The 26,422-nt window shown below is 48.2% G+C and overlaps 1 protein-coding gene across 1 annotated transcript in view; it reads left to right on the top strand.

Moving 5' to 3' along the window:
- LOC146203264 (uncharacterized) overlaps positions 1-7,224 on the top strand; it is a 173,090-nt gene extending 165,866 nt beyond the window's left edge. Inside the window, exon 18 of the mRNA XM_084588635.1 lies at positions 6,833-7,224. Within this exon, the coding sequence (XP_084444761.1) occupies positions 6,833-6,928 (96 nt within the window). The 3' untranslated portion in view covers positions 6,929-7,224. The remainder of the gene's footprint in view (positions 1-6,832) is intronic.
- The last annotated feature ends 19,198 nt before the right edge of the window (positions 7,225-26,422 follow it).

Raw genomic sequence — 26,422 nt, 5'->3', positions numbered from 1 at the left:
GGAAGCAGGCAAGAGCGCTTGTTCGAAGACCGAGTTGGCCGCTTGTTCGAAGGCCGAGGATGAGTCCAACGCAGTCGGCTTCGCCGAGTATATCAACATTGAGAGCGAAGAGCAGACTGGCTACTCTGACTTGGAGAGTGAGATCACTGCTGGTACGAACATGCGCGATGACAGCGACGATAGCGACGACACCGACGAGCTTCCCCGAGCACCTGCTCTTGGTGAAGTTATCGGATCGCTGAACGTTATCCTCAGTTTTATTGAGTGCCGCGGTGGAAGTTCAGAGATGTTTCGTCTATTTGACCAACTCGAGAGCATGACCTTAGGAGCCGCAAACTACCGGACGCGGCAAACCAGCATCTCTGATTACTTTCAGTAGTAATTCAAAATATGCTGAATAAAGGTAACACGTTCCTGCAACGAATTTTTTTGCCTAAGTCTTATTTCTTGGTGTGTTTGGTTAATTCGAAAACCTGCTTAATTCGAAGATTTCTCGCGGTCCCGATGACTTCGAATTAACGAGGTTGTACTGTATTAACGGTGTTTTACTGTATAACCAACCTGGAGTCACGAACGTAGTCTTCTCTTCGTTTTTCGGATGCATTGGGATTTGCCAGTATCCGGACCGTAAATCAACAGAGGAAAAGTAGGAAGCTGAATGAAGGCAGTCAGTGGCATCATCAACACGCAGGAGTGGGTAAACGTCCTTCTTTGTGACAATGTTGAGGCGGCGATAGTCAACACAAAATAGCCATGTGCCATCTTTTTCATTAGAATCACAGAGGTGGCCCATGGGCTCGATGATTCCTGAATAATTTCATGTTGCAGCATATCGCGTACCTGGTCGTCAATTATCTTGCGTTCTGAAGGTGAGACACGGTAAGGCGCCTGTCTAATCGGATGTGCAGACCCAGTGTCGATCATTTGCTGGGAGCGGAAAGGTGGAATTGATAGTGGCTGATCTCTAGCAAAGTCAAACACGTTTACAAGCCTCAAAAGAACTTCCATTAATATCCGGCGGTTGTTGGTGGGCAGCGATTTGCTTATCATAGATAGGAATCGGTAATCAGTCAGATTGAGACATATAATTGGAGGAGCAATGCCGTCGCTGAACGCTGCAATTGGCACAAAAGGGCATTCTTCAAAGTCGGCGAGTTTCAAATCACGCGGCAATATGGCAGGTTCGCTGGAATGATCGGCAGTCTAAAGCGTGGCATGGTCCTCATTCACTCGAACAACACTGCGGGGCACCAGCACACTCTTTTTCGTGCTGGCAAGGGAAGTGGGTTCTACCAGAGCGTCGAAGGCATTGGAAATCGCTCCCTGGGATGCAACTGGCACAAAGGTGGTGAACATCGCTGGAACGACAGTATCTTCAAAGACAGAAAATGCTTGGGGAGCCCGCGGAAATTCTTCTGTGAAGGCCTATCGAAGGCTTGGGCTTATTGATATCTCGCCATTGTTAAAGTCTAGAGTTGCGCCACACTGTTGTAAAAAGTCAACACCTGGAATAATGTTGTGCTTAGAGCAAGGGAGCACCGTAAACTCAGTTCTAAACACATGGCCAGCAATCACTACATTTACTTAACAAATACCAAGTGGAACGAACAATTCTCCCCCTACGCCACGAAATATGACAGTTCGATCCCAACCAAACATAATTTTACAGCCGAGGCGATTCTTAAAGGCTCTGCTCATCACGGACACCGTAGTACCACTATCCACTAAGGCCATAACACAAACACCATCCACTAACACTTCCAGGCGGTTCTTGAGCATAACAACAGGTAGAAGAATTGGTAACAGTGACGACCTGGTGACCACACCTCCATCGGCCGCACACGCTAGTTTCCCGGGGGCGGCGAAACACGGTGGGGAGAGGGCGAATGTTGGGAGCAGTGAGCAGGGGGAGTCAGGTTCCGGTCAGAAGCTGGAGAGTTGTTCCGTGGTGGTGCGTAGCGGTAGGAGCTTGAATGGGCGGAAAGGTCGGGTCATGGACTTCTGGGCTCACATTAGATCGACGATTCGACCATTGGCGCTGGTAGCGTGGAACCTGGTTGCAGCGGCGGCAGAATTGGGATACCATGTGGCCGAGCATACCACAGCGGTAGCAAACTGGTGGTTCACGAGCATGGTCAGGATAATAGCCCTCGGAGACAGGATCGAAGCGATCGGCAAAGTCCAGTCGCTGGTGACATTGCGGACAAGGTGGCGCGCTGTAGTAGGAGTGAGTGAGTGGAGCAGGGCCGCAGGAGTCATTCCAGGGTTCACGGACAGCATGTGTGAGCGGTAGTACCCCAAGAAGGGGAGCGCTGGATCGGAGCTGCTTGCAGGGAGCAGCCGTCAGAGGGGATTGCATTGCGGCTCATAACGTCTTGATGGCGGGAGAGTTCATTGCGGACAATTTGGCGAATACCCGCTCACATGCCTCTTGCTGAAAGATATGCCTTTCAAATGTACTCCTGAATGTGAGTCTGCATTTTGCCGGTTCAAGTTTCTTCTTATCTCGCGGCCCATACTGCGTCATTTCAGCCCAACAACTCCTACTGAACGCCACACTGGTGTCAGCGGCATCGACTTGGGTGCTGTGCTTATACAGCGGCATGGTGGGAATCAATACGCTGCTTCTCACATGTCACACCCTCAGCAAGTCTGATTGCAATTATACCATGACAGAGCAAGAGGATCTCGTTTTCGGCGTACAGCGGTTTCGCTCATACCTGTATATACATGCCTTTACAGTCATCACGGATCACCATTTGCTTTGCTGGCAGATGAAACTGCGCAACCTCTGTGGTAGGTTGGCCTGCTAGGCATTACGCCTTGAGGAGTTGTACTTCACTGTGTGGTACAAACGTGGCTGCCAACAAGCAGACGCTGACTGCCTCTCGCGGCTTCTCCTCGCGACTACTCTTCGTAATGACAACTTTGATGGCTATCTTGCCGCTGTTTCTTCACAATTTCTGGATATTGCCATTTTCCAGCGAGAAAAGCACAAAGGTTAAGACTTGGTATTGCTTTTTGAAAAAGCTCGTGATCCGCCATCTGCGAACCCTTTCTGCATTTGCGATGGTTTGCTCTACCAAAAATATTACTCATCTGGCAGTGCACACTTCCTGCTCGGCGTTCTGGCTAGCCTCTGCTCCTCTGTTCTACGCGCAATTAACGATGACGTCACAGCTGGGAACTTGGGGTTTAACGTTTACCTGTATTAAGGAAGCTGTTAGGTGTCCTAGCAGCTTGTCTAACTCAGAACCCAAGGATCCTGGAAGGCTGGATTCTGATCTTACCTTCCCACCTCAAAGGTGAAGTCCAAGTTGGCAGCACCTGCCATTTTGACCATATCATGTGGTCTAGTGACATCTCAAAAAGGGAGGACCAGTCAGTGCACAACCATTTCACCTGCCTATTGTCATGTGCCAAGGTCATGCCCATGATTTTTTGCTCACACCGCTGACATTGGACCTAATCCTCATTGGTTGGCCTAGAGGGGTGTGACATCATTACCCAGTGGTGATGTCATCACCCAGTGGGTGACATCGTCAACCAATGGGTGACGCCATCAACTGCCAGCATATCTGCATTAGCAGTTGGCAGGTGTGCTGACCATGTGATGTGGACGAGTGCAGTGGTGGGCTCGACGTTGGGTGACAGCTGTTCTTGGTTGTGTGCAAACATGTCTGGACAGCTGCATGTATCAAGTTGGAATAAGGTGTGTGTGTGTGTGTGTGTGTGTGTGTGTGTGTGTGTGTGTGTGTGTGTGTGTGTGTGTGTGTGTGTGTGTGTGTGTGTGTGTGTGTGTGTGTGTGTGTGTTTGTGTGTGTGTGTGTGTGTGTGTGTTATGCATTCTGGATGCATGATGTTACGATACCCCTGTCACAATGAAATATGCTTTTAGTGTCATTTGTGTGGTGTCATGCAATAACTTTAGTGACACTCGCACTATAACTCACTTGCCTCATAGTCGAGCTTGGCGATTTTACTACACTTTTGGTCCAGCCAGGCGAGTGTGTAGAATGTGTTGTCTCAACACCAGGGCACCCACATAATCTGCATATTTTTTTTAGAATTGCAATGTTTTTGAACTTTTTATCCTAGTTTTTATGAGTGTTTTTCAATCCGCCTTTTGCGCGAGTTTTCTGCGCATGCGCAAAGCCCCAGCGGCGACTGATGAAAACACACTGAGCGGCGTCGACGGCGCTTCTCGTCGCCGCACTCATAGCCAACGCACGGGGGCTGGAGGCGCGGTCACGTTCACAGCCTCGGTAAAACGATGCCAACCACCTGTGCCGCTTACGGCTGCCACTCTTGAGGCGTGCCGGGATGCAAGACGCATTTTGTTATCTTTCCTTCGGCGAGCCGCGACCTGCAACGGCGTGAAGCTTGGATTAGGGCAACCAAGCGTCAAGACGTGAATGGGCGACCTTGGCAGCCGACTGCGTGCTCTCGACTGTTACACTTCGTTACAGGTATGTATGCATCTAAAGGAAATGTGCATGATGAAAAGTATCTACCGGAGTTTGCACCAAGCCTGTAACCCACCAGTGATAGCCGCAATGAGCATTTGTTCGGCGCGTCTGATGGCGATGTATTTTGTCGTTTGTTTTATTTATGTGCGAAGGGGCCGGGTAGCGCAGATATCACAGGTGGCTGTGTGCGCTAGACCGTAATATTTAGCATGTTTTATCGCGACTGCCCCCTGACTAAAAAGAAGAAATAAAGGGTGTTTGTTGTGATGCACCGCCGTTAGCGAGCCGAGTGGTTGAGCTGGTCATGAGGCTCGCGAACGGCAGTGCATTAAAATGCCGTATTTTTTTTTCTTGTTAGTGAGGTGGCAGTCACGATAAAACATGCTAAATATTACGGCCTAGCGCACACAGCCGCCTGTGATATCTAAGCCACCTAGAGCTTTCGCACATAAAGATAAGAAGGGACAAAATACATCGCCTTCATGCACCAAGCAATCATGCACCGTAGAAATCCTCATTGCAGCTATCTCTGGTGCGCTACAGCCTGGGTGAAAACTCCAGTAGGTACTTTTCATCATGCCTATTTCGCTTAGATGCATACATACCTGTAGTATCTGTGTTTTTGCTGCTCGGAGCATATGACGCACTTGACACTTGCACGACGCACAGTATATTTTTTTTTAATTAAAGGCTGGCCTTCGTGCACGCCAAAGCATCCGGACTTTGTTCCTTTAATGTACGCAATCAGATGCACTTCGTTAGGGAGCTTGATAATCGTCGTCTCCGTCCAACCGTTTGCAACGGCAAGGAAACCGCCCGGCACAATAAATGAGTCTCCTGGTGGGTTCATGCTCGTTCACGTGCAGAGTGGATCGCTCTGGACGTAGAACAGGGTTGGTTCCTGACCGAGATGCGCATCCGATATGTAGGAGATTCACATGTATCACCAAGTTGTTGATTCCGCAGAAATTGCGGCGGAGGCAGAAATGAACGTTGGAGATCCTTTCACAACAGAATGACCATTCTCTGCGCACCGAGAACCTTTTCACCACTGCGACCACATCCGTTCTGACTCCTGAGGCCAGAAACCGGCTACAGCTCTGAATCATCCATTGCCAGAAAAATGCAGCGCGTTTCCTGCAGGTGTGCATTCCGGCCGGGACAATGCCCTTTTCACGGGGTGTGTATATGTAACTCTCTGCCGATCTTCGTGAATGAAATCCTATAGCTGCACGGTTGTAGATGACGCGAGGAGGAAGCGACGCCCATTGCACCATGCCGGCGCCGCGGTGACCGCATTGTGCTCGGTAACTCGAGACACCCCGCGCACATGCGCCGCTCTAAGTCACAGGAGACGATTCCACCTAGCTCTGCAGCATCAACAAGCCCCTGGCTGCTTTGCCCTTTGAGATCCCTCTCTCTCTCTCTCTCTGCCCCTACGCTCTCCTGTCTGCCGAAAACCTGCACGCTGAGAGCGTCTCATTCTGTCACGTCGAACACGGCCCGTGCTACACGCTCTTACAATACGAAGATAGTATATGCGTACGTGCATTATGAGTGGATTGTGAAAACGCTCTACCTTCCCCCATACTGCGTGAACATGATATGCTGCAATCACTGTCACTACTTTCCGCTCCGAGGCCAAAAAAGGGGGGAAGCTTTCGCTTTGTACCAGCGTTGGCGTGGCCATTTCGTATGGTGCGCTTTCGCGTCGTCTGCTACACTGCCGCTCAATGTGTTTCCCGCCCGCTCCCGCATGATGGCGCCACATCCTCGCGCAAAAGGCGGATTGGTGCCAAATTTAAGTTATCACGAATAAAAAATAATGCGCACACTTCAACAGTTACTCTCACTTTGTGCCAGTGCTAAGGCATTGGCATTCATCTGCAGTGGCTCTTTTATGGATTGTGCCTTGCATGCTTACTGCTCGATCCCAAGCTCGAATGGCATCAATGCAATTCATGTTATTTGCAACTCAGTGTCCAGAAAGCCGTTACAAATGAACATCTGGGACAGTGTTCATCAGCACTGACACCTTACTTTCGTGTCAACTTCCGGCCTGCATTTATACTACATGTGCTGTTGGTGCCAGTACTACTAGATGGTGCTTTCCACGGATTTGCCAAAGCAGACAAACATTTTTGTTTTTAATGTATATGTGTGACAGGAACCATTAAGTGCAAAACTTGTGCTTAATACCTTGCATTGCAATGTGTATCATTTTTCTGAACTGAACACATATTTTTTTCATAATTGCTGTGACTGTGAAAGTGAGCATAGCTATGCACCATGTGCATTGTGTGTAATAGCCGCAGATGGCCTCTGTTGCTTTCTTAACATGGCTGTTGGGTATCTTACTGCAGGAGCTGTATCAGAGCAAGAAGTCTTTGGATGAGGAGCGCCAAGAGCAGCAGGTGACCATCGACAATCTCAAGAAGTGCCTCAGGCTGGTCCGATAGTAGGCGCCCCCTGCCTTGCCCTCCTACCCTTTCCTGCAGCACGGCATGGGGACTCATTCCACCCCAGACGGGGATTTCCCATGTTATATACATTTATGATTTACTGCCACCCATGGCACAATATATATATATATATATAAGCATCATTTTAAACCCAAACTCTTTCTCTCTTTCTCTCTCTCTTTCTCCTTCACTCTCCTTCTCACTCTGCTCTCTTCTTCATTAAAAAAAACAAAACGAAAAGCAAGCGTTTTTTATTAAGCCGTTATTTATGAAATAAAAGATTGCAGCTGCGACCAGGTGTCATTGTATTCTTTTTCATTTTGTAAAAGACCACTGTGACTGCTGTGTGATGACAGTTGGCAGTTGCATGTCATTTATGCTGCTATGATCATATGACCAGCTTGCTAACTATATTTTTCGTGTGCTCATCCTTCTTATTAACAGTAGCTATGGCAACTACTGTGGCTTAGAAAGATTGAAGTGTTTGCTACTCTAGTCCAGTAATTTTAAAATAGAAGCTCATAAAGGCTTTGTAAGTGGGGCTTTGGTACCCCAGCTGTGCCAACCAAAGTGGATCACGTACGCCGAGCACCATTCAGTCATTACAAAAACCTACACCCACAATGCCGTTCGCACTGTATTGCTTATGCAGATCACTCCTCACCAAAACATTCATTCGTCTGCCATGCACTGCACCACCACTACTGCTGTTATTGTGATTGTATTGCACCATGAAAATGGCAAAAGAAAAGACAGCACAAACATATAAAAAGAGAAACGCATATTTACATGGCAAAGTGAAAACGTTTAGTGGGCATAACCAGTTGCGCTATTCATTAGTCTAATACCTTGCACACAGACACGTGAAAGCCCCATTCATCTTAGTTGATCAGTGAGGGGCCTTTGGCACACCCAAGCTTGATAACTGCTCTTATGGACTATGACAGATGAACTGTGAGTGCTCACGAGCGTTGTACCCAAAGTGGTATACATGCTGCGCCTTCTAATCCCTCAATAAGTTTGAATTTAAAATAATCTCTGCCATTATGGCCATCACTGAAAATATTATGGCCATACGTGCCTTGAAGGGTGCTGAAAATTCAAATCAAAGACTGTTTACGCTCACTCTCAAGTTGGGCGAGTTGAATCAGATTTTTGGTGAAGGTGGTGCTCATGTCGTGTCTTGCTTCTTCCTTTTAAGGCGAAAGCCTTTAATGGCTCATGTTGTTGTGAACAAAGTGTGTCCCGCTTTTGCGACATTCTGATTAGCCGAGGCGGCATGTATCCCTGCCATCTGCAATGCTACATTTAAATGCGCCAAGGAACGCCACGCGACAGGAGTGATGGTGTACCGTCCAAACTCACACTTGCCGGAGAAAGTGTGAGAGATACTGCTCCTTTCCTGTAATCCAATTATAACTATATGTAGCGCTGCAATGAACGCCGATAAAAGAAGTCTCATCTTGTCTAGCGTTCCTGCCATCTGCAATCCCACACTTGAACGCGCGCCAAGGAACACCATGCGACAGGAGCGATGGTGTACCATCCAAACGCACACGTGTCGCAGAAAGTGTGACAGATACGGCGTCTCTCCTTTCCTGTAAACCAATTATAATTATGTGTAGTACTACAACGAATACCGCCAAGAGGCTAAGGATGGGAGGCAATTTTGTAGGATAGGAAGGGTAGGCTTTCGCCTTTCTCCTCTTAGGAGACATTTAAGAGACCCTCCAATTTTGTCTTTTTATTTCGTGCTATGTTCACGATGAATCCTCATAATCTCTGTGAGTTTCGAGGGCGAAAACTTAAATTGAGCAAGTTGGTTCATTGTGAGCGGAAAAAATGGCAGTGCAAATGAAAAATAAGGACAAAGAGACAAAGTATGTATCTATCGTTTTGCATTCCTGTTTTGTCTTCCTTTTTTTTTCTGCACTGCAGCTTCTTGCAGTCCAGGGCGGGAGGATCCGTCAACATCGCAGCTTTTTGCAGTCCAGGGTGGGACTGGTGGAAGGGTCCATGAGCAATGCCAGTAGTCTATTATTCCGATTCACAGGTGAATCGCAGACAATGTATTCTCTCTAAGAGTGTACTTTGTGTACTTTAAGTGTCTTTCATAGTTCCGTTCATCTTGGTACACACACATATAAGATAAAAAGACAAGCTGTATTGATTTCTTGCCCAGTGTCTCCTTATGACCTGTATGATGTACTGTTCATTCATTTTAGTTGGCGATTCGTCCATTCTTACAATTTCCCCCACCTATGCGAACCAATGGTGTTGACAGTTGCAGCTGTCTTACTAGGCTCTCTTTAGAGGTGAATTTTCGACTGCATTCTTGAGATGTACCAGGAAACACCCCAAAGGGGGTCCAGCAAAATACCTGCTCAGCAAAATTAAGTGTTGTAATTTTGGGGGGACCTGCGCGTTCCAGAGGCAATGCTCAACGACTACTGGGAGTGCAGAAAAGTTTCCGCCTGACGGTGGCTAGATGTCAGTGCTGCCACAGGACATGGCCGTGTGTGCAAATTGAGGCAGCTGTATGAAAATTGTCATATCCTATATATATGGCATCAAAAATGCCAGAACAGCTTTATTCTGCCAGGCCGACTGAGTTCTAAAATTTTGGCTATAGAGCGTGGGGAGGCAAAGAAAGGACCCTGAAACAATACGGTAATATTTTACTGCAACAACTCTTTAGATGTGATCTTTGTGAGTATTCGAGTCAAATATGAAAGCTGTGTGTGGACCCTATAATTTGTAAATTCTTAAAAACCGTTCCTGGCGACTACCCACAACTGCGAGTTCATAGCTGCCGCTTCCTGTAGACATCAACTGCGCTTTTTCGCTGTGCCTTCGCATTGGGCATTCTCAAGTGACACGAGTGGTGTGGGGCACTCTGGGGAGCCATTGCAGCTTGTTTTATTAACTTTTTTCCTACGTGCCGGCATGCGTTTAGTTGGAAGAGGAAATGAGCATCATGTTTGATGATTGATGTCTTCGGTGTTAGTGAAGCTATAGCTTAAAAATTTTTCTGCTGTGCAGAAAGAAGTTTCTAGTTTTAGTAAGTAACTTTGCATGCCCCTCTAAAAGAGACCTTGAAGATGAAGAAATCCAAAGAAATGTTACTTCTATTGTTCCGTTTGTTCCAAAAGCACCGTGAAATCATATTTATATGAGGCATAATGTGATGAAGTAGAAGTTAACATATTGAACCAGCAAAAAGCACAGAAACAAGAAAAGAAGTACACGGGACGGCATGGGACAGTGTTGTCTCATGTACTTCTTTTCTTGTGTTTCTTTGTTTTTTGGTGGTTCAGTATGTTAAATTTGCACCAACCAGCCCAAATGGTCACCATGTTGAAGTAGAAGTTGCACAGTAAATTTAGAAAGCATTTCTAGCTTCCATGGCACTGATAACCGTGTGAATCAGTTAGTGTGTTACAAAATGCAGTCCAATAGCAGTCAAACATTTTTAGATTTGATAGCTGTGTGAGGATGTTTCCCCAGCATTTACAGTGTTTATTGTTAGCATTGTGGATTGGACACTGTGTGTAGGCATTTTTTTGATCGGCTAGCCTGGTATGTAATAACAACAAAGGGCTACATTTACCTCAGTTATCAATGTTACAGTATTGCTGTCCACGTGGGCCAGTGCAAGTTATCATGCAAGTAATCACTGTGGAAGAGCATTACAGCTATCACTGTCATTTGTTCCCTCCAGAGAAAAGAAAAAGTCTTGGCAGTTTTTTGCATGGTGTAAACATGGAACAAGTGTACTTGTGAAATGTGGCACATTATTAGCACACTTCTAAATCATGTGTGCATTATTTATAGCATTATATGAGTAGGAGTGCCAGAACAACACTGCTCTGCTGATTGCTATGATATTAAATTTAAGAAATTAAAAGAAAAAATTGGAGACGATTACGGTACTTCCTAATGAGAAATTTTAGTGCAGCTCATCAGCTGTTTCAGCTTTTTCGATAGATTGAGGCAAAGAATTCGAGCAAGACATGTATGTACAATTACAGACAACTGGTTACGAGGAACAATGGTGACAATGACTCGAAACCCAGGAACGGGCACCAAAGAGCTTAATGTTGAAACGATGGCATTCGAGACAGTTTTTTATTTTTACCTTGGTGGTGTATATATGCAAGCTACATCAAAATATGATGCTTTTCTCTGTGAGTGTGTGAATTCTGGATTACTGCACATGTTACCCTGCAGTTCGGTGTGGGCGCTCGCATCATTCATGACTTATCTTTGCTGTGTGTACCATGCGTGGTCACGTCTTCCAGTTGAGCTCTGAAGCGTGGTTTTCATAATTGGTTCACAGAAATGGAAAGGCACACAATCTGTCACACTTGTTTCTGTGGACACCTGAATCATCTTTGCAGTGTGTACCATGTGTGGTCACGTCTTCCACTTGTGCTGTGAAGCGTGCCTTTCATAATTGGTTCACATGAATGGAAAGGTGCAGTATCTGTCACACTTGTTTCTGTGGACACCTGAATCACGCCATAAGGGAAGGAAGGCAGGTGGGAGTGAAAGCGGAGCTGGTTACGAGGGACAACGCCGACGCCGCGAAACCCAGGAATGGGCGCCAAAGTGCTGCGCTCTATAATATTAAACTTCACCTATACTGACACAACAGGAAAAGTGTTTCCAAAATGTTAAAGTCTACGTTATACGTTATGAATGTGAATTTCAGGACTCTGCATTGTGCATTTCGAACTTGGTTATTATGTGTAAATTTCCTATAGTACATGAGTAATCTTTAAAACCATTGAATAATGTAAAAACATGAGTTATGTGGTCTAAAGTAATAAAGGGGTAGTCACCGAAGCTAAGAAAAGGGGGGAGGGGGGTCTAGCAGTCCTGCAAGCAAAGCAAATGCACAATTTCTTCTTTCCCCCTCTACAGTGCAAAAAGGATGAAAGGAGGGGCAGATAAGCTGACTAGTGTTGAGGCTGGCCAAACAGGGTTTCAAACGAGGGACAGCATGGAGTTTCCATCGGCACTCGCTTCGTGCGTGTATGCGTGTCCCAGTAAAAAAACTAATGGGTCCAATTGGAATGACCAGTCATACTTAATTGGTTCTGCTGATCCCAAATGGTTTGTTCAGAGGGTCCTGTCCAACCCAAATTGTTTCTTCACACCTAATTGGGACGCCCAGTTGGTGTTTTCATTTCCAATTGGGAGTCACAAAACCAAATGGGCTTCCCACTTGGGAGTGAAGAAACCAATTGGGCATCCAACTTGTTTCTTCACTCCCAGTTGGGAAGCCCACTTGGTTGCTTCACTTCCAATTGGTAGTCATGAGACCAATTTGGACTTCACATTGGTTCTAACTGGTCGAAAGGGAACATTTTTAATTAGGAAAGTCAGTGTGATACTCTTGAATGAGATATGTATATATATATATATATATATATATATATATATATATATATATATATATATATATATATGACAGTGAAAAATTTAAGGTCTTGTAAAAGGTATTTGCCACTTAATCTTCCTAGTTGATACTATCGTGTCCACGCCAGTGCAGGCATAACTAAATAAGGTAACTCTGAATAACGGAGAATTAAGTGTCACTGAACCCAGCAGTACTGTCCAAGGAATAGAGTATAATGTCTCTTAAAAATGTCCTGTGGATGTACATTGAATCTGTTTTAGTTGCATGTGTGTGATGCATGCTTCTTTCATACGATTTCTGTAAAAAAAATCTTTTTCAATCCACTTGTATAAAATTTGGCACTCTGCATCCCCTTCAGAAAAAAAAAAACTAAATTGAATTTTCATTCTTTTTTTCACTTATTTGAGTTCAAACCATTTGGGCTCAATCGGTATGCCATTCAATTTCTAATGGTGAACCATTTGATCTTGATGGGTGGCCAATTATTTCCAAGAAGCACCAATTCTTATTAAATGGTTAGGCCCAGTGGATGGCGAAAACACTGGTTTTTGACCAATTCATTTCAATTGTATGTAAATTTTCCGAATGGACCTATTGGATTGCGCCCGGGGGGGGGGGGGGGGGGGGGGCGGGTCCGTTTGCCCGCACTTAGCAGTGAAGTATGCGCTTAGGCGGTCGGTGCAGCAACGAAGGGAGCGCTGAAGATTTATCTGCTTCTGTGCGCAGTGCGTTAGATCACTATGTAGCTGGGATCGGCCGCTTTTGCACCTAAGTTGCGCCCATTATGTAAAACGACTATAGCGGCGAAAGGCTGTCCGCCCATAAGCTAGCAACATATTGGATGATTCCGCATCTAAATCCCAAACTTTAATGTTTACGCGCCCTTAAGAAGGTGGCCTGAGTCTTGACAGTTTTCTTTCCCGCCACTACAAAAGTGCAAATATGTGTATAGGGGGTATTCACTGACGCGTTGCATTGTGGGTAATTGAGGCACAGTCGGCCATTTTTGTGTCCACGGAACGAACAGGGCGAACGTACGTATCAAGTGCTGTCGTGCGGTTCTACAAGCAGTGGCATCCGCAGCTATATGTTGTTTACTGAGCTATCGTAGACTGTAATAGACGCGTGCACAGTGTAAACAACGGAAGCTGAAGAGCTGCGCGAACGACCTCGGCATTTTAAGGTTCCGGAAGTACACACGAACAACTCCACTCGAACGAGATACCTCACCGAGACGCGACGTCACGTATGGCTGGCACGGCTCAACCGCACAAGTATCATGGAATATGAGAAATGTATGTCAAAATGGGCTGGACTGGAATCTTCCGGATGTGCCTTAGCAGCCAGCTCTTGTCACTATCCGTGCACGACTGTCCTTCACGCACTCGGAAGACACATTCCCGGTAAAAAAGCAGCGCTGTATCGCTTCCAGTCATGCGCATGCATGCAGCGCGCCGCCAACACCTCCTCGTTGTGTTTTGCTGCAATAAAATCCTTCATAGAGGGCTCGCTAAACTTTGTGTTTGTCGTACTTGCCTCATTCGATCAGAAGTCGGATGTTCCCATCGTCTGTGTCGGCTGCTAATCAAAGCAGACCGCATGCAGATTCGGCGAAGGAACGTAGGCGGGCAGAGTTGTTTTGCAGAAGGTTTGAAGAACTTTACAAACTTATTTATCTCTAATAACAAATCAAGTTTAGCTTGGCCAAAACTGCGCTGTATTTCAAGAGTTTTGTTGCAATAAGTTATTTCGAGCCCGCAAGGCAACGAGGTGGCGCCACCGGTGTCATCGCTGTGGCCTGTGGCAGCGGTTTCTTTTGCTTCCTTACCGCCACAGACGATGCGAACATCCGACTTCTTCTGATCGATTGAGGCAAATACACGAAACAAATTTTGTATAAAAGATACTGACTACCAAACGCCATTTCTATGCAGAATATCAGCTACAAACACTCAGCGTTTTGTTGGTATAAACGTTGGACGGCACGAACGTAATTGCACAAAGAGCGAGTTCGTCTGCTTCAACCGCGGCTCTTAACCCAGCCGCTTGTAACGTAGCTGCATTTTTCGAGTGGTCAGTAGGATTGCTATTGGTTTCTTGTGACGAAGCTCGTCCGTAGGACAAGGAATTCATGAATGTCGCACGTATCTATGCGTGGGCACAGGCCGACGCTTACCGTGCAGTTGCGCACATCGACTGCACACGGGTTGATTCCAAAGTTTTGTTTCGTACAGGTCTCTGTCCGCATCGCGCACACTTTGCCGATAAATCGAACTGTCACTCATAATACCGACTAACGGTGCTGGCATGAGGCAGAGTGGCAGAGCAAACGGACGCGCGCGAACAGCTAAGCTAACCGCCGCCACGTACTAGTACTAGTCAGAACAGGACGCAAATATGGCGTCGACTGCATACTGACGTCAGCTGTGACGTCACGTGAATACCCCCTATAGGCGCGCGTGGCGCGTATGCATGCGTGCGCTAGTATACTCAACTGCATAAAGTCAGTGCTCTTGCTCGTTTTCACAACAATGAGGAAGGCAAACACACGATCCCTGCCCGCTACGAGAAACCATACTCATTCTCTGCGTCGCGCATACCAGCCACCCCGCCAAACCACCGGAAGAAAAACATCAAAAGTAAAAAGAAAAAAAAAATGCGAACGCACAGAATCGGCACTCCGCTCATCGCGCCTTTTGACTGAACAGCGGGCATTTCTCAAGGAAAAAAAATTGTGATGGTTAGCATGGCTTGAACCTGATCGAGCGAAAGCTGACGGACATGTTTGTAAACAAAGGTGGCGCTGCGATCGGCAGCGACATGGGGTGTAGGCAAAAGCGCAGCGTGCCTACACTGCGCAAAGTGACGCTGCCTTCGAAACCAGTCCGCGCGTGCGAATACAGTGAGATGTAAGCTTCGCTTATGCGTAGAAATAGCTTGGTTTATGCCTGTAGAGTATTTCCGCACATTATCAGCCGATTACAGCTAGAATTACTTGGCGAAGAGCGCTGCATTGGCTTCCTTCTCCGTGGCCTCAACAGCGCGCGGCTGCGGTACGTAGGCGACGCCCGTGAGTGATTAAGTTAAATAAAAACGAGAAAGCGCAATGTATAAGAAAGACTAATAGTCAACCATGTTCAACTCCCAGGCCTTTTCCTAGCGCATGCAAGGAGGACGACAATATGAATGACTGGAAGTGTGTTTTTCACATGACGAATCTATTGAGCTGCCTTTCTGTTGCTTCGAGCACTCACTACAATAATATCGGCAATCACATTTCTAGCTCACTTTACCGGCAACTTAAGTCATAGAATTTCGTATCTAATAAGAAGAACTCAATCTTTTAGATCTTTTTAACATGTTGGCAAAGTGCACTGCCAACTTGTTTTCGCCTGCCCGATAAGAAAGACGTTGACGTCTATCTCATCTTACAGATGTAGCAAGGTCATTCACAGGTTAATATGTACATGAAGGCTAGTACGAAAGCTCTCATTTTGTTCTCTTTGCTCTATAGGAGAGACGCATGAGTGCAGATGAAACGTTCTCCACGATCGCTTGCAGCGAAATTTGCGTGATCTGCTGAGCTTTTTTTAATATACTTGGAAATTTTTTATTCAAATGCGCATCATGCATCTTATTCTGCTTATTTTGCACCCCTGATAGTCGATTCCTCTTTAGAACATTGAACTCCATATACCATATATACGAATATCCTGCTCGATCAGAGCTAGATTGTACGTGGATATTTAATTCGTTCGTCAGGATCTTATAATGACCTCCAAAAATAAAATTTCGAAATGAGAAATAATGCTGCGGGACTGCCCGGATCATAACAATGTTTACTATAGAACCGGTGATGAAGAGACTCGTTGAAACTCGTGAAAGTACAAACAGAGAAAAGCTATACTTTACAGGTCCGGGCCTGTTATAGCCAGCAATATCGCACTGGAGTGACCGCGCTCAAAGTAATTGCAATTACCTTCACAGCAGCGTTTTTGTCCTTTCTGTGTGAACATATGCACGGGCAGCACTGCAAGTGAATAGAACTCACAGTGCAGCTTCCCTGCGGGATCATACGCACACGGAATATATCGCGTCTGAACTTAACTTAATAGTAATATATCAAAATGGGCACGAGCTGCAGGCGTTTGTTCTTGCGCTATTCGTCATACCGCCGAAAAGCAGTCATGATAATTAAGGGTTGCAAACGAACTGATCTAGTTTCGGTGAAGAACTGCAACGCATATAGCCGCGAAGGCAATCCGTCACCGAAGAGTCTACAATTGTCGCGCTCAATGCCGCTGCCCTTCGCTCTCATCTTTATTCTACCGCAAGAAACATGTTAAAACAAGTGCCATTTTGCCTTTTGTGCCTCGTGGCGCAATCAACCGCACCACAGCTCGTAGAAATATTGGGAATTATGCCCGAAAACACAGCAATCGCCGCGCATCCAATGCAGACGGCCCGCGCTTTTGCCTACACCACGAAAGTGACTGCTGTCGCCAGCGCCACCGCAACTCCGCTGACGTCACGCCTCCTTTTCAATCCGCGATCTTTTCATAATTTTTCTTGTAATTGGTTCACAGGAAAGGAAAGGCGCAGTATCTGTCACACTTTTCTGTGAACACCTGAACCGCACCGTAAGGAATGGAAGATGGGAGTGAAAATGGTAAGAGATAAAGGTGCCGTAGGGGAGGGCTGCGTAGTACGTATTTTCGACCACCTGGGGATCCGGACCACCTAGGGGGGGGGGGGGGGGGCGAGCTATTACTTTACGTTTTGGGAGGAAAAGGTCACTAACTGAAGGTCAAATTTAGTGTCGCGCGAACCTAGTGTAGTGAACATTTAGCTTCAATTGTAAATTAGTTTATAAGAAAGGAAAGGCGCTGCATCTGTCAAGGTCACTTGAAAATGAAAACTTCCGTGACTCTGACGGCCCGGAAAGCTGGCGTAGTGAAGGTTTCGATTAAAAAAAAAAAAAAACTTTTATGACGATTTTAGTTTCGATGCTCGGGCGTAGCCATCTTAGTTTGATAGTGGCGCCCCGTATGAGCCAAACTGGGAAAGTTCGCTACGGCTCTTCCACTGCCGGTCTCGAGGGAGAGAGCGCCTAAAGAGCGCGCGCTCTTTCTCGAGACCGGCCGTGGGCTCCTCTTGACGCCATCTTGGGCTGTGCTGCGCTTGTGGCTGCGCTGAGATGTGGCAGTGTAAAAGTGCTGTTTCTCAGTGCTCGTGAAAGCTATCCGACACCGTTTGGCATTAGCGGGAGCTGTTGGACTGCGCTCCGCTTCCACAGGCCGAACTCGTCAGAGTTGACTGTGAGGATGTATCTGTTATATCTTTACCGATACATGTATTTTCAGTTATATTTTATAATCGCAATGGTAACTGTACACACAAACACACATCGAATGAACCGTGCGGGCAGCTACCAAACGCGGAATACAGATACTACGAAAGATGCTGTCCAGTCATCGCCGGATTGGTTCAAAGTGCGACCCATTTCGATATACGATCGAGCTGTCCTGCTTCAACAATGTATACTTTCAAGTTAAACCTCGATTCAAGAACAGCACATAAAAGATGTGGTGTCTAAAGTATCATCCGTCGACGTTTTTGTGCAGCCTTGGTGATTGTCGCGGCGCAACAACGTCGTATATCCCCGTCCCGTACGTCGTAGCAGCATCATTTGCAGGGCGTATTGTTGAGCAAAACATAAAAAAAAACGTGCGCTCTCAGTTGCACCATGAACGAAGACGACAATTCGCAGCACATACAGCAGCGCTTATGAAAGCGGCGCCGCCCGCTAGGCCTAAATTGTTTTGCATCGAAGGCACATCCGACAACGCTTTCTAATTGCTCAGCGCTAGAGTAAATGGTCTCTCATGAAACTGCCTTACTGCCGATTCTATTGTGTCAGTAAAAGAAAGATGTACCTTAGCAGCGGAGCCAGCGTGCAGACGATGAACCGCGCGCCGCACCAGCGGCAATATGTTGCGGAACTTGTTTTATTGCAATTATCAATAACACGGTAATGGCCAGAAATCCGCAAGAAAGATTTTTCTTTTGCTGTCGACTTACTGCTTAAATGAAGAACAGATTTTAGCATGCTCTTCTTGCGCTGGCAGAAGAGATCGATCCACCGTATCTTTGGCGCGGAGGGTTTGCGGAATGCATGGCCTGACCGGCGTGCGTGTTTACTACGGCGGAATAAGTAAAATGGGCATCATAATCGTGAGTCCGTCATTGGTACTAAGTCTGTATGGCTTACGAAAAACGTTCATAGGCGAATTAAATCAGGATAGACCGGAAAGCGGTGACGCAGAAACATATATATTACAGCCGCACTCGGACTGTCGTTGCATGCTTCCTGCATACGCTCTCGGCAATCATATTGTAATTTCTTTGATTGTTTGTGCAGTCCGCGATCACGCATTGCTGTCCCGATGATATTACCACTAAAAGGGGCGCTAATAAGGGTATTTAAGTCTCTCAAACAACAATATACCGAAGTGCAAGGCCGCTCTGCTATGGATGAAGTGTGCGAATGCACAGCCCACTCGGTACTGGCAACAATGGGCCGGCGCAAGGAAACTGGTTAGAGAGTATAATTTCATCCTTTTCTTCTTGCTCTCGGTAAAAGGCTACGAGGTGTGGCAGCGATAATCAGATAATGGACTATGAGCTTCGGCCCCAGATTTATCCAGACGTGCACAGTGTGACCGCTTAAGGCCGCCTGTATGCCCGGCGGACTGGATTACACCGGTGCTTCGCGCATACTAGCAAGTGCCTCAGGTGTAGTGGTACGAGAGTCATCTAATAATGCGCTATTGGGATCAAGCTCCTAGCCGCGGTTCGCGCAGCTCCTGCAGCGGCCGAGCAGGTGCAAGCGAGTGGCGTATGCCTTTTTACAATGCCTGGTTAGAGCACTGCAGCCTAGTGCTGCTCCGCGTGGCACCGGCGCATTGAGGGGAAGCCTCGGCACCGGGCGTATCCGGGCAAGGCAGCCACATAACCTGGAACCTCGGTGACTGCCGGAGTGGCGGAGGCGCCCCACTCCTCTCCCGCTTCGCGCCGCGACAGATCCGTGACGGCAGACCAGCGCGCTCGCCAATTGGGCCTCTTGGCGCGCGGAACTACTGCGTCCGGATTGGAGAGTTTGAATGGCACCGGCTCTCGGGCCAATAAAAGAAGACGCTCGGCCGGTGGTCGAGAGACCGTCGTGAAAGTTCACCGTGTGTTGTGCTCTTCGGCCGGAGGGGACGTGACGGCTTCTCCTTGGTCGGCGCTGTGCTGTGCGCGTATACAGTCGCGGTAGCCAGTAGTTTCAGCCCCCGTGTCGATGTTCTTTCCTGAACCATGCCTATAATTTAGTGTATGAACCTTTAAGAACCTTTAGTGAGTGGACAAAGGCATCTTGTGGACAGCGATCATAAACCCAAGGAAGATAGTCAAGGAGTAGTTGCTGCTGTTGTGCGAGGAGCTAGGAGTGGAAGCCGACAAAAAAAAAAAAAAAAAATGAGGAAACAAGAAGTTACCACAGCAATCGAAAGTAACGATGCGGGTGAAGGGGGAATCGAAATTGCGTGGAAAATTGTTCAAAGAGAGCAAGAACATAAAATAATAAAGGACGAGAAAAAAAGATGCAGATAAACAGAGGGAGCTACAAATAATGTTGCAGCTACAAATCAAAATCCAGCATCTACAGCAGCCCAAAACGCGAAAACAGGCACCGCAGACGGGTTATTTTGGTGGCATTTTTTTTCTTATTAATTGTGCGTAAGACATTCCTGTATGTCGATCCGTACGCAGTTTTCGTCCATGATGGCTAAATAATTTATAATTGACTTTCTTTTTTCACTAGTTTCAGGTTCGATGGCCAAGAGATGGCAGGTGACGTCACAATCATGTCCCGACGCGCGGCATGAAAAAAACAGCGATATAATCTCTCATTCTTCACCTGTAGTGATTCCGTTCTTAAGGCAGGCTGGCTGCTTTACCATTATAGTGAATTCAATGACACAGCAATGGTTACATCGCTGAATTTACATCCTTCGCGTGACCTAGATTTTACTTTGACGTCACAGCTATCGCTCGGTTGTTGAAACCAAAACAAATGAGAAAAGAAATTTGATTATAAATTATTCAGCAGCCGTAGGCGAATGTGATGTGGTGATCCGTATATAGCAATGTACGTAGTAGGCATTATTGCAAATGATAAAGAACGAACCCGAAAATCCCTACAAAATGGGCGAAGACATCGGTCTGACCTAGTTAACTTTGACAGGGCCTGCAGAAGAAACAATATCGCTGAGAACGTGTGGTCATAGCGGTTATTAATTTACCCTGCAAGGCTGTCAATGTAATCGCCCGGCTTAGCGAACAGGATTCATGAAAGTATGAAAAGGTGAAATCAGCTCTCCCAAAAAAATACCGCCTTTTGGAAGAGGCTTTTAGACAGCGTTTTAGAGAGGCAACCAAACAGAGCACTGAGGATTATGCGGAGTTTGTGTACACGTTGAAAAACAACCTAATCAAGTGGCTGAAAGGGGTAAATGTGTACGAAAGCAGAGACAACATGATCGAGTGCATCTCTCTGTCTAGAACAGTTTTTCCGCAGCATCCCGACGGCGGCTAAGGTATGGGTACGGGATGGAGAAAAGGTAGAGTCTGTCGAGCGTGCGGCTCAACTTGCAGACGAGTTCGCGATGCGAAGAAAGGTGATGGCGGAGGCAGGACCGTCGGAAAAAGAAACCCTTCTAGAAAACATTTTTAGCAGAAAACTACTAGCCGCAATCACGGATTTCGCCGATGTCTATCCGAAGCCGCTCACTCTCTGTTCGTGAACTTGAAGCGAAGAAAAAAAGGTGGCTTCGCGCGGCTCAGCATTGAGGAGGCGGAGCGGCCGCACAGCTGCAGCAACAGCCGCCCTCTCTCCCCCTCTCTTTGTCCATCCGTCTCTCCTTGAACTTGAAGAGGAGGAAGGGAAAGTGTTGCACAAGCGTGTGTTAGTACGGAGCACCGTGCTCCGAAGTGAGCAGTTGTGTGTCGCTCGCTTTTCCTCAACTTCGGCATCTTCTTGCATCAGTCACACCTCAGCCTTCACGGGCAGCAGGCGTTCACGTGCGGTGCTTCCTGGATCTAGGCTCCGAGCCGCTCGCCGCATCGAGAAGCATGCTTGTACTCACCTCCGCGCCCTGACGCTCGTCTTCAAGCGCGTTTCCTTCTCTTTTCTCTCTTTCTTTCACCCTATGATCCCATCTCCAAACCTTTCGGCCGCAGAGTAGTGCATTGTAAAGGGGTACATTGTGGTAGGTTTCGTTCATTTCTGAAGATGGTGTAAGGAAAGCTGAGGACGCGGCTGCGCAGCACGTTTGCTTCGCGTCGCAATGGATAAAGCAGGGCCGTCTGGCACTGCGGCGCAAGTTCGCCGTGCTCGACGTGTTGAAGTACAACGGTTACGAAGGCAGCGGGATCGTGAGTCTACTGATTCTGATATTTCAGCTAAACGATGCAATAATTTAGAAGCACAAAGAGTAGGGAAGCGTGCCGAGCGTGCTCATGAAACGGCTCAAGACACTGAGCGTCGTCGTAAAACGGATGCCGAAACGAAGAGGAACAAACGTCAGGTAGAAACTTCCGGAAAACGGGCTGCGCGACTGCAAGCGATGGAAAGGTACAGCAGGGATAAGTAGTGCTACGCCCCTACTTCGCATTTGATTAACTATGCAAATCGGCCGTAATTTTTCTCAAAAAGGCCGTCACCAAATGCAAACGTGGTGCAGGGAGTAACCCAGAAAAAGGTCCCATAAAAGGCCCCGGCAAAGGGCAGCGGTCATTCGAAGGACGAGGTGGTGGAAAATGCGCGGAAAAAGGAGTTCAAAACCAGGCAGCCTTTGAGCTGTTAAACTGCCAAGAACCAGGGCACATCGCTGCAAGGTGTACGAAACCGCGGGTTGTTTCGTACACCTTGCAGCGATGAAAACATGGAACTTCTTCGTCCCTACTTTCATGAGCCAAAGGTTAATGGTAAACCTTGTAGGGTGATCAGGAACAGTGCTGCTACGATGGATGTAGCACACACATCCTCTTTGCTGCAGATGACTTTATGGGAGAAGTAACCTGGATTAAACAGGTGCTAGAGGAGCACAGTGTTTGTTTGCCCTTGGCAAGGGTCAAGGTTTCAGGCCCTTTCGGCGAACTGCTGACAGAAGCAGCAGTCACAAAAATGGTTCCACTGGAATATCCTTATCTGATCTCAAATCGGTCTGACAGAGTGTTGCGTGAGCGAGGACAGAAGTTTGGAGAGGGAAGAGTGCAGGCATTAACACGCGCGAAAACCCGCCAGCTCGCCGCTTAGTTAACACATGATCTGGGGCAGGGCGAAGCGGGAAGTGGGCGCTCACTTTCAGAAGTAGCTGAAGAAGAAACCCGTGACGCAGGTGTTATGGCTGAACCATTGGTCGAGGTTGCCCCCAGATCCGACGACATAAATGAGACTGCGGCTCCAGGAAAAACGCCAAAAGGAATCCGCGGAAGGGTTGATATTGTCTCCTACTTCGCGAGGCTTTGAGCCGCTTTTGCTGGTAGACAGAGAGACGCTAAAGACAGCAAAATGAGGACCCAAGTTTAAAACACCTGCAAACCACCGCGGAAAAGGGCATGGCTAGGCGAAACATTGCAATTATCGCAAAGGGTGGTCTGTTGTACAGGCACTACCAAGATAGAAAAGGCAAACCATTCGATTACCACGTGATTCCGGAAAAGTATCGGCAGATCTTTTGAGCTTGTGTCATGAAAATGGTTGTCCTGGACACTTAGGGTTTAACAAAACCAAAGAACGCATTTTGATGGAATACTACTGGCCAGGGTGCTTTAAAGACGTTGAAAAGCACGTGAAACCGTACGACGCATGCCAGCGAGTGGAAAGCCGGGGGACAAGATGTGGGATTCGGGCTTTCCGCGGCTGCTCTTTGCGCATCCGCCGCCCGCTCCCCTGTTGTTTACCTCTTTCCCTTTCTCCCGTATCAAGCGGTGGAGGGGTGTCCGGACGACTTGTAACTGTCGCTCGACCACAGCTACCGCCCCTGCGTCCCAATGGCTTTTCTCATTGGCGCCTTTAGGCGGGAACATGGCACCGCTTCAATGGTCGCGCTAGCGCGACCGTCCGAGCGGGGCACAGGGAGAGACCCCTCCGAGACATCGCAAGGTGCGTACGCTGCTGTTATTGTCCGCCGGCCTTTGTCCGCGCAGACGAGTGTGTACTCGAGTTCGCCCGCTCCGGGTCGTACCTGCAGGAGCGCAGCTCGAGCCTGTCGATCGTGATCCAACGATCCGCGACAGGCGTGCCTTGCAGTGGTTGCCCACTCTCTCTCAAAGATACCCTTTGGTCACCGCGAGAGAGAGATCACAGCACGCCCTTGACGCCTTTGCGTGCTTGCGGCGGGCAATCCTAGTCACTTCGTGCGCGCAGGGGAGCCTGCTCCTCGCGCGCTCCCGCTACGCGGTGACTGTGTGTGTGTGTACCACTGGAGGATATGGCGTTTCAATAAACGTCTCCTTTGTGAACTTGGAGGCTTATGTCATTGCAGCGAGGCGCTGTCCTCCCTTCGGAGGTTGAGTGCGCGCTGCGGTGTTTCAGTGTGCACATGGTGAAAGCTGATCGGGGCTTCGGCTCGCGCGACGTTCGAACCCGCGGTGGTTGGTGGCAGATGCCCACGTAGAAACCACAACTGGGGCCAAACGTTAAATGTCCCTGGCTCCTTGAGTCGTTGGACAGCACATCAGCCGAGCCGGTAGCCTAATTTACGATTCATGCGCCATGCCTACCGCCCCCTGCGCGGCACTCGGCAAAGGCACTGAAACACGCACGCTACAGGATTCTTGACTACCCTGCGGTGCGACCGTTGACGTGGTAGCTGACGCGCTATCCCGTGCCCCACACGCCCGCGGCGTCTTTACGCCGGCAAGCGAAGGGGGCAAAACAGCGGACGAGCCGCAAATCTGCACGGAGGGGACGCCCGCAAACGCAGCTCTTTGTGAGCGCCTCTGAGACGCCGATACCAGAGGAAGTTTTGCTGCGAACCTGCGGGAGAACGAAACCAGGCTCTCCTTTGGGTTGACTTGGATCGTTTTCAGTCATGAAAAGCTACGACAGCCCAGCAAAATGGCCAGTTTTGTCGCAATATCAGCGACGGTCTCTGGGAGACGAAGCGCCGTTACGCTGCTTGTATTGCAGCGGGCGCAGCGCCGTGACGCTATCTTGTATTGAGCGGGCGCAGGGGGGCACGAGCCAGCGTGTGCCGCGGCGTGCCCCAGGATTCGTATTTGCTGGAACATGACGGGTTCGCGCTGAAATACATAGCCACGGATGATGAGTCCATGAACCATTTGAAGTGGCTATCCCCCAATGTCTGAGCAGCGCTCTGTTGCATTTCTCTCACGACAAACCATTGGCTGATCATCTGAGTGGCTCCAAGGTTTAAAACCGAGTCAATTGGTGACAAGCCCGGCATGAAGCGCGACATTTCCGTTGTTGCCGTTTCTTCCATGTCTGTTAAAAGGGGGAGTCGAGGGGTGGTTAAACCACCGGACGCGACGAAACCAATTGACAGTGTGCGTCCATGGCAGATGGCCACCTGCGATTTGATGGGGCATTTCCCCAGTAGCAAGAAGGGGAAGGCCTATGCGTAACGGTCCGACGAGCTTGCGCTGGTGCTCATTGTCACCATAGGCAAGCGTCAATTGGTACACCCGATGCGGCGGAACGCAACCGTGCCCCGCACCTGTGTGATTGACGCCGCAACCGAAGGCATAACGCCTCATCGAGCGAGCTTTCCTGTCGGACCCTAACTGGAAGTAAAGTTGGTCTTCCCCTTTTCTGGCTCGCTCAGTTCCAGCCTGTGTGCGTTATTTTTGTGTGTGTGTGTGTGTGTGTGTGTGTGTGTGTGTGTGTGACTCTTCGCATTTTTCGCTTTCCGCTTTTTGCGTTCTCGAGTCCTATCTTGTACACATTGTACTGTGAGTGTGTTCTTTTGTACAGCGCGCCTCTCTTCTTCTCGAAATTGCGAGGGTTGCTCATTGGCAGCCCCGACGCGTGGCTTTTCCTGCGTGTGTGGAAAGGAAGTTGGGGCCGCTTGGGGAACGGGAGTGTGGACGATGCCCCCTTTCACGCAAGGCCGCCGCGGCTACGAAGGTGCTCGGGACAGGTTGCCGCTGAAGGTCGGCGTCACCCTTTGTGTGGTGTGCGCGTGGCTGTGCGTGCGTGTGCCCAAAGTGCGGAGGCGATGACGTTGCGCCGTGTGTGTTTGCCGGCGTGTGCGGAGCGCGCGGTAGAAAGGAAGCCTCATGCGATCTTCTCATGTGCGCCTTGGATCACCACGGAGTCACAGAGTTTCCAGGCCTGGGGCCCCTTCGGCGTGTTCGCTGTTCCTGCACTTAAGGCTCCTCTATTTTGCACCTAACCTGCACCGCCACTGACGGAGGTCGTTTGCAGCCAACTATGAATGTTGACCACCTAGAAGTTATAACGAGCGCTGAGTCAGCGCAGACTCCCTGAGCTGCACTTACGAACTTTGGGACCTTGCCGCTGATGCCGTTCTACATAGCTGTGTTTACTTAGTCTTTGGAACTTTGTATATAATTCTTGTTAGCTTGTTCTTCTTTTCTTTTCCTTTCCTTTTTTTTTTTTTTGACGCGTCTGATTAGTGTTTGTCTGTCTTGAATGTCCGTCTTTTGATATCTTTTTGGCTGGAACTGAAGCGTAGTTTGCTTATTGCGTGAGGACAGCATTCTTTTCTTCATGCTGGAGACCTGCCGCGAGCTTTCGCTGACGGGTAGGAGGGCAATTAAGGAGAGGAGGATGTGGTATTCGGGCTTTCCGTGGCTGCCCTTTGCGCATCCGCCGCCCGCTACCCTGTTGTTTACCTCTTTCCCTTTCTCCCGTATCAAGCGGTGGAGAGGTGTCCGGACAACTTGTCACTGTCGCTCGGCCACAGCTCCGCCCCTGCGTCCCAATGGCGTTTCTCATTGGCGCCTTTTGGCGGGAACATGGCACCGCTTCGACG

Source organism: Amblyomma maculatum, chromosome 1, assembly GCF_055883805.1.
Source record: "Amblyomma maculatum isolate TAMU_Amacu chromosome 1, ASM5588380v1, whole genome shotgun sequence".
Classification (NCBI taxonomy): domain Eukaryota; kingdom Metazoa; phylum Arthropoda; class Arachnida; order Ixodida; family Ixodidae; genus Amblyomma; species Amblyomma maculatum.
This window is presented reverse-complemented; position numbering and strand designations above follow the sequence as displayed.